Source organism: Chiloscyllium punctatum, chromosome 15 (assembly GCF_047496795.1).
Source record: "Chiloscyllium punctatum isolate Juve2018m chromosome 15, sChiPun1.3, whole genome shotgun sequence".
NCBI classification, from domain to species: Eukaryota; Metazoa; Chordata; class Chondrichthyes; order Orectolobiformes; family Hemiscylliidae; genus Chiloscyllium; species Chiloscyllium punctatum.
Genome location: NC_092753.1, coordinates 94,063,535 through 94,078,091, shown reverse-complemented (window position 1 = coordinate 94,078,091; position 14,557 = coordinate 94,063,535). Strand labels below are relative to the sequence as shown.

The 14,557-nt window shown below is 40.1% G+C and overlaps 1 protein-coding gene across 3 annotated transcripts in view; it reads left to right on the top strand.

Annotated features, from left to right (window-relative positions):
- Positions 1-14,557, top strand: part of usp25 (ubiquitin specific peptidase 25) — a 201,872-nt gene that overhangs the window by 33,096 nt on the left and 154,219 nt on the right. For all 3 annotated transcript variants that reach the window (XM_072585756.1, XM_072585755.1, XM_072585757.1), the window contains exons 2-3: positions 1,812-1,889; positions 9,037-9,178. In XM_072585756.1, coding sequence (XP_072441857.1) covers positions 1,812-1,889; positions 9,037-9,178 — 220 coding nt within the window. The remainder of the gene's footprint in view (positions 1-1,811; positions 1,890-9,036; positions 9,179-14,557) is intronic.

Sequence of the window (14,557 nt, the reverse complement as noted above, 5' to 3'; positions counted from 1 at the left end):
AGCAGTTCTATTCCATCCTTTATATAAGTAAAGCTAGATCTGGGGAAGTATAAAAGATGTGCATTATTTTCAACCACAGGAGGTCCTAAAACTCATTTCATCTCATTAAGTGCTTTTTAAATGTAATGTGTACTGTACTACAAAGACACACGGCAGATAATTTGCACAAGATCTCACAAGCAGCAATGCAATAATGACTGGGTATTTGTTTTAATGGTGGTGGTTAGATAAGTATTAGGATAGCGCATGGAGTCAGATAGAGTTATGAAGGTATGCAGCATGGAAACAGACCCTTCGATCCACATCGTCTGCACCAACTAGATATCCTAAACTGATCTAGTGCCATTTGCCAGCACTTGGCCCATATCCCTTTAAACCCTTCCTATTCATGTGCCCATCCCGATGTCTCTTAAATGCTGTAATTGTACCAGCTTCGACCAGTTACTCTGTCAGCTCATTCTATGCATGCAACCTATCGCATTCCCAACGCCCCTTCCCCTTGTCCCTCCTCCCTACCTTTTATCTTAGCCTGCTTGGCACAGCATCCTCATTCCTGAAGAAGGGCTTATGCCCAAAACGTCGATTCTCCTGCTCCTTGGATGCTGCCTGACCTACTGCGCTTTTCCAGCAACACATTTTTCAGCTCTGATCTCCAGCATCTGCAGTCCTCACTTTCTCCTGAGATACTAGAGTGTTTCAGAAACTGAATGATGTTGAACATTATTTTGTGGATTAGACAAAGATCTAGAATGGAATTCCTCAGGTTTGGCAGAAAGATGGAAACTTATGGATGATAGTAAATGAAAGGTATGTCTGTTAGTTTGATCTTAGTGTAGGATAAAAAGTCGGCACAACATCAAGGACCAAAGGGCCTGCACTGTGCTGTACTATCATATGTTCTATGTTAGCGGATGCTGATTCATGGTGATTTGCAAAAGAAGCACCGATAAATTGAAAAGGTGTATTACGCAACAAGTTGCTAGGATCTGCAACGCTCTGAGATTGTGATGGACGTGGATTCGGTTGTGGTTTTCAAAAGGAAATTGGATAAGCACTTGAAGAGATGATGGGTAAGGCCTGAGGTATGAAACTAGCTGAGTTACTCATGCAAAGAGCTGGCATCGACAGAAGGGTTGAGTAGTCTCCTTCGTGTAACCATGTTACGAATATTTTCTCTGCATCTACCAAATCTTTCATAATTCTCTAGCTGTCTGTTGGTTGTCACTTCTGAGTCCTGTGTTTTTAAGGGAAACAAGCAAAAGCCCATTCATTGTTTCCTGAATGCTATGCATTCTCAGTTCCTGTGACATCCTAATAAATCTTACATTGTATCTTTTCGATAAAGTGTAATCTGTTTGTAACATGGCGACCAAAACTTGATTTTGTTTATTCATCTACACGATTCATTGCCTATTCCTAATTGTCCTTGGGAAGATGTTGGTCAGTCATCATCTTCAATACAATTGAGTGGCTTGGTAGGTATTTACTCCTAAACCACATTGTTGTGGGTATGGGGTCACGTGGGCCAGTGTGGGTAAGGATGATGTATTTCCGTCCTCTAAAGAATGTTATTGAACCAGACCTTTTGAGAAGCTGATAGTTTCATGGCCTCAATTACTGGTACTTGCTTTTTAGACCAGATGTGTTGAATTCAAAAGATATTGTGGGACTTAACCATTTGTCTGCGGATCTAGTATGTTACTGTTTCTTTGTCTAGCTAAGGTTCTATATAACTTAATGTTTCAATTTTAACTTTTTTTTTAAAAGCACTTCTCGATAGTAATGGTAATGTATTCTTTTCTATTCTTTAGCATCAACAGACACTACTGAACCAATTGAGGGAAGTCACTGGTACCAATGACATACAGTTATTGCAACAAGCTTTACAGGTAATATACAGCTTTTAAGAAAGCAAGAAAAACCTCCTTGATCAGCTTACAGCTACATTGCAATTTTTTGAGCTTAATGTTCCCAACTCTCAAAAGACTGAGTAACTGGTGGTATGAGGTTGATGTGACTGGCAAGAGAAGTAATAGAGCATAGAACATTACAGTGCAGTACAGGCCCTTTGGCCCTCGATGATGTGCCAACCTGTGAAACCAATCTGAAGCCCATCTCACTGACACTATTTCATTTTCCATATGCCTATCCAATGACCATTTAAATGCCCTTAAAGTTGACAAGTCCGCTACAGTTGCAGGCTGTGCGTTCCATGCCCCTACTACTCTCCGAGTAAAGAAACTGCCTCTGACATCTGTCTTATATCTATCACCTCTCAATTTAAAGCTATGCCCCCTTGTGCTAGCCATCAACATCCAAGGGAAAAGGTTCTCACTGTCTACCCTATCTAACCCTCTGATTATCTTATATGTCTCAATTAAGTCACCTCTCAACCTTCTTCTCTCTAACAAAGACAGCCTCAAGTCCCTCAGCCTTTCGGTGTAAGACCTTCCCTCCATACCAGGCAACATCACCTTTGTAAATCACCTTTAAACCTTTTTCAAAGCTTCCACATCCTTCCTATAATGCGGTGACCAGAACCGTACGCAATATTCAAGTACGGCCGTGCCAGAGTTTTGTCCAGCTGCAGCATGACCTCATGGTTCCAAACTCATTCCCTCCAACAACAAAACCTAATACACCATATGCCTTCTTAACAACCCTATCAATCTGGGTGGCAACTTTCAAGGATCTCTGTACGTGGACACTGATTTCTCTCTGCTCATCTACGTTACCAAGAATCTTACCAGTAGCCCAATACTCTGCATTCCTGTTACTTCCTCCAAAGTGAATCACCTCAGACTTTCCTCATTAAACTCCGTTTGCCACCTCTTAGCCCAGCTCTGCAGCTTATCTATGTCCCTCTGTAACTTAGAACATCCTTCGGCACTATCCACAACTCTACTAACCCATCCTTCTACACCCTCATCCAGGTCGTTTACAGATCTTTGCGGTATACCACTAGTGACTGAACTCCATGATGAACATTTCCCATCAACCACCACCCTCTGTCTTCTTTCAGCTAGCCAATTTCTGATCCAAACCACTAAATCACCCTCAATCCCATGCCTTCATATTTTGTGCAATAGCCTACCTTATCAAACGCCTTACTCAAATCTATATACGCTACATCATCAGCTTAACCCTCATCCACCTGTTTGGTCACGTTCTCAAAGAACTCAATAAGGGTTGTGAGGCATGACCTACCCTTCACAGAACCGTGTTGACTATGCCTAATCAATGTATTCCTTTCTAGATGATTATAAATTCTATCTCTTATGATTACATTCCCTACAGTGTGGAAACAGGCCCTTTAGCCCCGCAAGTTCACTGAAGAGTAACCCACCCAGACCCATTTCCCTCTGACTAATGCACCTAACACGATGGGCAATTTAACATGGCCAATTCACCTGACCTGCACATCTTTGGACTGGGGGAGGAAACCGGAGCACCCGGAGGAAAACCATGCAGACACTGGGAGAACATGCAAACTCCACACAGATAGTTTCCCGATGCTGGAATTGAACCTGGGTCCATGGTGCTATGAGGCAGCAGTTCCAACAGCTGAGCCACCATGATGCCCCTTATAACCTTTTCCAACACTTTACCCACAACCGAAGTAAGACTTACTGGTCTATAATTAACTGGGTTGTTTCTACTCCCCTTCTTGAACAGGGGGACAGCATTTGCTATCCTCCAGTCTTCTGGCACTATTCCTGTATACAGTGACAACATAAAGATCAAAGACAAAGGCTCTGCAATCTCCTCCTTAGCTTCCCAGAGAATCCAAAGATAAATCCCATCCGGCCCAGGGGGCTTATCTATTTTCACACTTTTCACAATTGCTAACCCCACCTCCTTGTGAACCGTAATCCATTCTCATCTCGTAGCCTGTATTCTCCTTGACAACATAGTCTTTTTCTAGTATGAATACTGATGAAGAATATTCATTTAGCGCTTCCCCATCTCCTCTGACTCCGGGCACAACTTCCCATTACTGTCCTTGATTGGTCCTAATCTTACTCTAGTCATTCTTTTATTCCTGCTATACCTATAGAAAGCTTTAGTGTTTTCCTTGATCCTATCCACCAACGACTTCTCGTGTCTCCTCCTGGCTCTTGTTAGCTCTCTCTTTAGGTCTTCTAGCTACCTTGTAACTCTCAATCACCCTAACTGAGCCTTCATGTCTCATCCTAACATAAGCCACCTTCTTCCTTTTGTCAAGATTCAACTTCCTGAGTAAATACAGAGGCGTGTTTACGGCAAGTTGTCATGATCTGTAATGTGTTGTCTGAAAGACTAGTGGAAGTGAATTCAATAACTTCGAAAAGAAAATTAGATACTTTAAAGTAAAAGTTGCAGGTTTATGGGTGGGGCTAATTGAATTTTTAAAATGGTTAATCACATTAGTACCCTCATAGTGTCAGGCTAAATGCCTCCTATATTATAATTTTTCTGAATCCATGCTTCTAGCTGAGGCCCATGTTGTCATTAAAAGAAAATCTAAAATTCTCACAAGGAAAGTGAGGTGTTGTTCATTTCGGATGTTCTGTTCAGCCATAGAGTCACTGAGATCTACAGCACTGAAAAAGGTCACTCGAGTCTGCAACGATTAAAAACAACTACCACAAACAAAATTAGTGCTGATGTTCTTGTCTAGGCTACGAAGCATTGTAATTGGAGTAATGGCTTCCTGCCAGTGACAAGTCAGAATGTTTGGTTGTGTGCAGAATATCATATTCAGCCACGGATGAGTTACATACCAATGAAAGGTCACAGCATTTTAGATGAGCATTTAGTTGCTAAGACACTGATCACTCTAGCGGTATTATAACCAGGTTTATTCAGCATGATAATGCCAATATCCCAGCTGAAAAACGTTTAATCAGATCACTTCAGTGTAGAAATTAATCCTTTTATTCTGTATTAATTTATAACCTACATAATGGTCTTGCATCAACTACCACTAATCAGTTTGGAATTATGTCATGCCTTTAATGTTCACCATTGCCAGTAACAGACGTGTAACCAACAGTACTTTGCCCTGAATTCAGCAGAGTGCAAAATGGAGAGGGATCCTTATGTCCATCCTTATCATTGGAGCATTTAGATTGGGCTTTGATTTTGTATAATTATATAGCACAAAAGACCATTAGCCAGTGTGGTATGACTGGCATTTTGGTGTAAGTGTTCAGTTCACTCCTCTCTCCTTCATGTAGGTTCCCTTCCGTAATTAGTGGACCTGTTCTAGGCAGTATATTCCAGATCACAATAACTTGTTGCGTAACTAAAAATCTTGCAGCACATCATCCCTGTTTTTCTAACATTTTATTCAAAAATGAGAAATCCTCTAACAGTACAGCTTTCCCTCTGGACTGTGTTGAGTTGCAGCCAAGGTTATATGATGCGCAAGTCCTGTGGATTTGAACCGGCACATTTCTGATTCAGATGTGCGTGCTCGCATGTGAGCCAAACTAACCTGTAAAACCTCGATTTTAACCAAGAAAAAAGATGAGATAGTAACAGAACAAAATTGACAGAGATGTACTCAGTTTAATGAAAGCTTAAAGCAAAATCTACAATGGGTTGTGTTCTGGGCGTGTCTCTCAGACATGATATGAAATGCTGTCTTTCTGCTTGAGTAGGAAAATGTAACTTTCGGAGTCCTTCCCATCAAAACACATTTTCTTATTTTGTAAAGAAAATAAATTTCTTCATTCTTAGGTTCTGGGCCTCACTGGCAAGAGGCCATTAAGTGACCATCCCTTTTTATACTGAGGGGTTGGTGGTGGACCTACTTGAACCATTACAGTCCATGATGTTTTTAATTTTTGGTTTGATACAACTGAATGACTTCGTGTGCATGGTGACAGCAGATTTCTTCCCTAATTAGTTTGCCTGTTGGATTTTTACAGTAATCTGACAGCTTTGTGCCTACCTTTGCTTTTCATTTATAGATTTTATTGAGATATGATCATAGGATATGTGGCACAGGAACAGACCATTCAGCCCAAAGAGTCCATGCCAGTGTTAATGCTTTACTCGAGGTGCCTCCTATCTTCCTTCATTTAAATCTCTCATCATAACAATCTCTTCCCTTCTTCCTCAAGCACTGACCTCGCTTCCAATTACATCCAGACTGTTCACTTTAGCCACTTACTGTGGTAGAGTTCCACATTCTCACCAATCTCTTTTTAGGTGAAGGTTTCCTTGATTGGTTTTCTTGATGGCTACCTTACATTCATGGTCTCTAGTTGTGACTCTTCCCCACAAAAGGCAAATATCTAGTCTGTCAAAATCTTCCATAATTTTAAAGGTCTCCATTATTTCACCCCTTCAACCTTTTTTATTCCAGCCTGTCAGTAATTTCAAATGTCCGAACTTACAAATTAGAAGCACAGTAGGCTGTTTGGTCCTTCGAGTGTGCCCTGATTTAAAACCCATTTTAAATGAGGTGTTGTAACTTTTCTTTTTAATGATAACAAGACTAAGTCTTGGTGTTACTAATAAAAATACTATGTAGGTTGAAGTTTGCTGCAAGGCATTAACTCACCTTGGAACTCATACGGCACAGACCCTGTTCATGTGCTTATTACAGCAGCAACAGGACTTGCATTCATCTCATTCCTTTTAAGAACAGTAAGCTTCCGAAAGCTAAATAAAATAGTCAATGGTGTATCAAAGAAGGAACACCTATAAGGCAGGAGGAGCAAAAGCTTGTTCAAAGATGCTGATTTTAAGAAGTTAAAGGAGAATATTGCAATAGAAAGCAGATGGGTTCAGAAAATTCCAGACCGAGGTGTGCTTGTCTCAAGACACAGCTTCTATTAGCAGGACGAAGGTGACCAAAATCACAGAACTTGTATATCTAGGGATGGGGCTTGGGGGAGGAGGGGGGAGTATGGAGAGCAGTGCTGCAGAGATGGAAGGAGACAGTTGCTGTCAGAGAGACACTTCTGGGGTTAGAAGTTCAGCTTCAAGTCAACTAAAACCTGAAAGCTACAACGTGCTTTCAGCAAAGATGGTTGGACACGCAGTCTTTCAGCAGCGGATGAATGAGTTCAGCTGGATGCTTTTGGGATATATGCAGATGTTGACCTCATCTTTGCAGATCATTTTGTCCAAAAATAGTAGATGAGGACAATGGACACGCCAGGGAATAGGTGCTTCTCCATGACTCTTCCTCCAGCTTGATTGCTGTTTTCTGTGTGGTGCTGATTCATTCCAGCCTGTCTCTCTCTTTGGACTCATTTTGACGTTGGATTCTTTAATCAAAGTCCAGAGCTCTGTCCACTGTTAATAAGACTATAAACTGTAGGAGTAGAAATAGGCCAGTCAGCCCATTGAGTCTGCTCTGCCATCATGGCTGTTCTGATAATTCTGCTACTCTGCTTTCCACAGAATCAACATAGTGAATTTTCTTTGGGTTTCCTCCAGTGCCAGTGCAGTCAGTTCTGATAGAACACAATAGTTCTGTTCTTGTGTGATCTTGCATTATAAGAAAATCGCGTATTAGCTGCATCATTTAAACTAATGGGTCCGGAATTGGTTTATAGTCAATACAGGTAAGGAAAGTTTGCGTTCTACAAATAATGGTCTTAATTCTTTGGTCGCGTTAAACCCAATTCGCATTGAAGGAGCACATGTTAGAGCAGAATCGACTGTACATCTGTCTTTCGATAAGGGGCCCAGAACTATTCATAGTATTCCAGTGGTGGTCTAACAAGTGCCTTCTATAGTTTTCGCAACACCTCCCTATTTTTATACTGTATTCCCTTTGGAAATAAAGACCATTATTCCATTTGCCTTCCTTATTACTCACTGAACATGGATGCTAACTTTTTGTGAGATGTGGATGAGGATACCCAACTCCTTCTGTTCTGTAGCTTTTTACAGTCTTTCTCCATTAAAATAATATTCAACTCCTCCTGCCAAAGTGAATAATATCACATTTTCCCACATTATATTCCATTTGCCAAGTTTCTGCCCACTCGCTTAATCTGTCTATTCCTCTTTGCAAAAATTTTGTGTCATTCTCACCAGCTGCCTTACCATCTATTGTTGTTTCATCTGCTAACTTGGTGATAGTACATTAACTTTCCTCATCCAAATCATTAAACAAAAGTAAATGAGCTGCCTTCTTGAACCGCTGCAGTCCATGTGCTGTAGGCTGCCCCACAATGCCCTTAGGGAAGGAATTGCAGGATTTTGACCCAGCTACTGTGAAGGAACAGCAATATGTTTCCAAGTCAGGATGGTGAATGGCTTGGAGGGGAACCTGCAGGGTGTTCCCATGTATCTGCTGCCATCCTGAAAACTCCCCCCTCACATTTCCTAACTCTGACTTCTATGAGTTAGCCAATTCTCTGTTCATGCTAATATATTGCCTCCAATTTCATGGGCTGTTAAGTAGCCCGGTGTGCATTACTTTACCAAATGCCTTCTGAAGGCACTACATTCATTGCTTCCCCTTTATCCATCCTGTATGTTACCTCCCAAAAGAATTCTAGTAAGTTTGACAGGCATTATTTCCCTTTCATGGAGCTGTGTTGACTCTGTTTTATTAAGTGTTTCTCCATCCTTTGTAATAGATATTACCATTTTCCCATAGCAGATGTTAAGCCAACTGGTCTATAGTTACCTGTTTTTGTCTGCTCCCCTTCTTAGATGTTACACTGGAAATTTTCCAAGCTTCTGGATCTTTTCCAGAATCTAAGGATTCCTGGAAGGTTGCTACCAGCGTATGCAATATCTTTGTATCTACTTCCTTTAATATCCTAGTATATATCCCCAATCAGGGTCATGGCCTTTTCAGTCTTTAGCCCCATTAACTTTTCTAGCATTTTTTCTCCAGTGGTGGTTATTGTATTTGTTTCCTCTCCTCCTCTTATCCTTTGGTTATTTAATCATTTTGGAATGCTGTTAGTGTCTTCTACTGCGAGGACTGATCCAAAGCATTTATTCAACTTCTCTGCCATTTTCTGCATCTCCATGATTCATTCCCCAGCCTGAATGTAATTCTCGTGATTTTTGCAGGCAAGTAATGGGGATCTTGCAGAAGCCGTTTCTTTCCTGACAGAGAAGAATGCCAAAGCACCACAACAGGAAGAAGCCTACTTTCACACAGGGCAAACCAGCAATGATCGTTACATCAGTGTGGGAAGCCAGGCTGACACAAGTAAGTGGCATATGGAAGAAAGACTTGTTATGAAATTGAAGCCTGAACAACAAAGCTGCCATAAGGATGAATAAAGAATATTTATTGCCACCTAATATTGTGGTGTCTGAGCTTGCTGGCATATCTGTTTACCAACTTTAATATGGATGACTAGTTATTTCAGTATTTGCCTCATTTGGTCAATCATTGTATTTCAGTTGTTTTGCATAATCATGTTCCCAAAGATGCAATAGTGACCAAAGAAGTTAATGATGAATACTGGAATCCCATTGTTACGTTTTTGTTCAGTGTGCTCAGTTGAAAATTTGCAAACTGTGTTTGATTGAACTTTATGAAACAACAATATTACTCTAAAAGCTGAACTCAGTCTTTTAGAAATGAAGTTAAGAAAAGCTTTGACATGAAAAAGGCATTTTTAGTTTCAACCTTCCTTCAGTAAAGGGGAATTAATGCTGGATCATCATTAGTCATCTATCATTAATCTGGGATCAGTAGATTTTGAGAACCCAGGCTATTAAGGGGCATTTAGCAAAGAGGAATCAAAAGAGTTAGGCTGCAGGTGGTAAATTCAAGTAACCTGCAGAAAATGCTATGAAGTTTATGCTTCACCTCATGTGTTCATATATTTTCTTGGGTTTACAGATGGAAGTAAATTTACAGTAAATGATCTCATGATAAGCATCTTTGGCTATTAACAGTTTGAATGATCTGCAGAGTAGGCCCTGGTAAATTTGCAAGGTTTAGGTTGAAAATGTATATTTTTCTTGGTTTCCATGTGACTGAGCTCTCGTGGCTTCCACATCATTCATGACAGAGTCATGGAACCATAGAGTCATATATTATAGATACAGCCCCTTTGGCCCAACATGTCTGTGCTGAACAACAAACACGCAACTACACGTGTTTACTAGCTCTTGGTCCATAGCCTACCATGCCCTGACATGTTAAGTTCTCTTCAAGATTCTTCTTAAATGATACCTGAATATCTGCCTCCACCACCCCCTCAGATGGCACATTCCATATATCTACCACCCTCTGGGTGAAATATTTATTTCTCTGATCTCCCCAAAAAACACATTTTTTTTTGTCTTAAACTTATGCCCTTCAGTCTGAGACACATTTGCTTTCTCATTGCTACATCCATATGCACAATTGTGTGACCTGGGCAGCAGATCTGTAAAATGTAAAATCTGTAAACCCAATGCAGTTTTGACTTTTCAGAAAAGTGAATCTGACAAATACTGTGACAAGATGCAATTAGAGTAAAATTCAGATACTTACCTATTACTGTTATATGTAGTTGAACAGAGTAACATTTCCAGATTCTAAATTTTTATAGTACATTCTGTCTCTAAAAAACTTTATTAATGCATTGAACACATTATTTTCTTCTTGAGTTGAAATGTCACTTGTCTGTGATGTCATTTTGTCCCAGGCTTTGGCCAGAACTTTTTTTCCTGTGTCCAGAGTTGAGAAGTAGTGATGTCACTTTAAAGAGTCTCTTGTCTTGAAAGCTAATCCTGCTGTAATTAAACATTCAATGTTCACTCAAGAAAGATAACCTGGATACGTCCAAGAAAGTCTTAAGTTTTTGATCAGCGATGTGAAATCATCGCCTGATTTTAATTGTGCTCTCAAATATTGGTTTTGCATTATGGGCTTTGGTTACCCACTTAATTGTATTGTGCATGTGTAAGAAACTTGTAACATAGTGCACCCAGTCAGAGATGCCAGTTTCTCTATATTGCCTATTCTAAAAACTGGAACCAACCACATTGCAGGCTTCGGTTTCTGTTTAATGTGTGAATTTGGTGGTTGGGTTCTGATGCAAGTAAATGGTCATCTTTGGCCAACCATACTTTGTAAGTTGCTCCATTCATTTATGGAAATGTTTCTTTGCGGAAGTAAGAGGGGATATTCCCATAATTCTCTCTCTTTCCGTTCCCTCTTCCCTCTTGTTGGTTCATTGCTGGAGTGAACACGGAACGTAATTAAAGCAACGAAAATTTGTGTCTGTGAAATAACTGGATAAAAATGCCATCGCAAGGTGCCTAATCATGTTCCCAAAGTCTAATTTCCCAACAACATTTACTGAAACCAAAAATGGGAAAATTGAATAATTTTTTCCCTACTTTGTCATGTCATGCAAAGGCCAAATCTAACCCTACTGTAGTCAGTCCAAGAGCATCTAACGCTCTTGAGCGCATATTGGGAATTGAAACTGGGATTAGCTAGTCTCTAAGGCTCCACAGAATTACATTGTGTCTGTATTTTTAACTTCCATCTGCTGTTCTCCTTGCTAAATCGTCGAATTTGGCAAAGTGGCTCAGTGGTTAGCACTTCTGCCTCACGGCACCGGGGAGCTGGGTTCAATTCCAGCTATGGACTACTATCTGTGTGGAGTTTGCACATTGTCCCCAAGTCTGTGTGGATTTCCTCTGAGTGCTCTGGTTTCCTCCCACAGTCCAAAGATGTAAGGTTAGGTAGATTGGCCAGAGTAAATGCAGGAATACAGAGTTTGGGTAGGGGTTGGGTATGGGTGGGAAGCTGTTTGGTGTGGACTCAATGGGCTGAATGGCCTGCTTCCACACCGTAGGGTTTCTATGATTCTATGATTGTGGCTTTCTGAGCTAGTTGGCCAATTAGTCCTACTCCCCTAATTATTGATCATTGAAAAGCAATTGATAATCATGCTCTGTAACTTTGCAATTTTTCCATTTCAAGTATTTTGCTAATTACTATTGAATTTCTTTCTTTTCTTGTCAGGCAGTCCACTCCAGATCTCAACAATGCACTTCATTTAACAATAAAATCTGATCTCTGCCTTTTTTTTTGGACTACTTACCATTCTTTTCTCGCTCCACCCTTTACCAAGTGGTTCTAATTCCGAAACGTTCTTACTCTGAGGAAAGGTCCCTCAAAGTGTTAAACCTGTTTGATTCAAGTGCAGGGCATTTACAGCTTTTTCATTTTTTTTTCTACTTTGGATTTAGAGCACCTGTGATTTATAAAAAAAAACCTTAGTGAGCTGTGAGATTCTTTTTTGCTATACTACCTCTTTGATTTCCTCATTGATTAAAACCTCCTACAATATTGCATAAAAGCAGCCTTATCACTCTGTATTTTGTTCAGAATGTCAGTACTGTTCTTGCTGTTGTCTTTTCTGTAGGTGTTTTCATTCTTGAATAAATATACTTAATGTGTAACACACTTAATTTATCAATTTGGGATGAAGAATAGGCCATTCAGCCACTTGAGTCTGTTTTGTCACCCACTGAGATCATGCCTGACCTCACCAAACTCCATATTCAGCTTTTTTCCATGTCCAGTAATATCTTTAGATATCAAAGTCTAGCCATTTGGAAGTACAAAACCTAAATATTCCATGAAATTGAATTTTGAGGAATTATATTGACAACCTATTTAAGATTATCAGTCATGCTTACATTTATGTGTACTGGAAGCTACATAAATGCAGACAAAAAGAACATGTGCCCTTTCAACTCAACAAAGGCTTTTTCTGGTTCATTTCTCAATGCCCTGATCAATCAGAGTCGATTTGAAGTTTGAACAAAGTAAGGCGGTTAACCATCAATCACCATTGGTAGTTGGATTGTTCAGACAGCGTCTCTACCAATCCGAGTCCACTTGCCAACCATCAACTGTATTATATTGTATTGTCATAGTCTTACCAGACTGTAGGGCTTCTCTGTCATTAGAGAGAAGTGGCTGGTGGTGATTTAACCTGAGAGCCACTAGACCTCAGGTGAGAGAAGAGGTTGAGAAGGAGAGACCTTCATGGAAACCTCAAACTGGTGATAGGAATTGAACCCACACTGTTGGCATCACACTGCTCTGCAAACCAACCAACCAGCCAACTGAGTCAACAGCGCACACTTTTAATGCAGCAGAGGTTGCAGGATTCCATTGAATTGATATTCTTGTGAAATGTCCTAAGAGCTCAAGAAGGAAAACTTCAACTGTGACATTTTCTAAGAAGTTTGTAGATGTCCTGCCTTGGATTTCCAAAAACATTTGATAAGATGCCTCATCAAAAGTTAGTGCTGAAAGTAAAAATTCATGTTATCGGGATAATGGATAAGCCTGGACACAAGTTTGGCTGGATGGCTGAAAGCTGACAGTATGTTCTAATGGGTCTTTGCCTGGCAGAATGTGACATGTGGAGTCCAGTGTAGAATTGGGCTGGGGCCTCAACCTTTTATAATTTTATAAATAACTTTGGGGAGGGTGAAAGCTTACCAACTAAATTTGCAACTGTTGCCATTAAAGTAATAAAAGTATATTGTGAAGAAAACATAAGGCACTTGCAGATGAATGCAGGTTGAGTGAGTGGGCAAAATGTTGGCAGATGGACTGCAGTGTGGGAAAGTGTGAAGTTGTTTGTTTTGGCTGGAAGAATGAAAAATCAAAATATCACTTCGAATGAGGATAGCTGCAGAATTTCAGGGCACAAGCAATTTAGGTATTGTATTGCATAAATCTCAAAATTATTTTGTAGGTACAACACATAATCAGTGAGGCTAATTGGATATTATCCTTTATTGCGTAAGGAGTCTCAACTAAGTAAGGATATTATGTTTCACTTACGCAGGGCATTGGTTGGACAGCATCTTAAATGCTTTGACCTCCTTATTGAAGGAAGAGTGTAAATTCATTTCAGGTGCTTGAGAGGAGGTTTACTGGATTGGTAGCTGGAATTGGGTGGGTTACCTTGTAGGATAGGCTGACCTTGTGTGAAGGTGGAATTTGAAACATAAAACAGATCAATCAGATCCTATTGAATGGTGGGGCACACTCTAGGAGCCAAATGGTCCTCTTCTGTTCCTATTTCATATATTTGGATGTTTAGCAATACTCACCAAAAGATCTATCAATTTTAGCAACAAAGAAGTTGAAGTCACCTAAGTTGAAGTTGCACCCAAGCAGATTTTGTTGACCGTGATTGTGCCCAGGCAACCCAAGTGCTGAAATATCTCCTTGGACATCTCTCCTCCCAGACCTATGCAACACTGAAGATCTGAAGGTCTTCAACTCTTGAACCAAAGCCTGTATGGACCAGTGGTGAAGGAGAGTACCACAATATAAAGAAGATTGTTTCAGATTTATCATTGCTGTATATCAGTGTTTGTGAAGAAGCATCTCATCCATAGTCATTCTTTTTGCATTGAAATACACCAAAGCCAGTCCTGAAAGATCTTGTTTGAATTGTTAGACCATGTATCTAGACTTAGTGAATAACAGAAGTAGTTTCTGTTTATCCACCTTATAATTTTTCTTTAATACTGGATTTAAAAAAAGCTTGAAACAAACACCCACTAAATGTCTCGATTCCAGGGAATGCATTCCAACTTTAAGTAA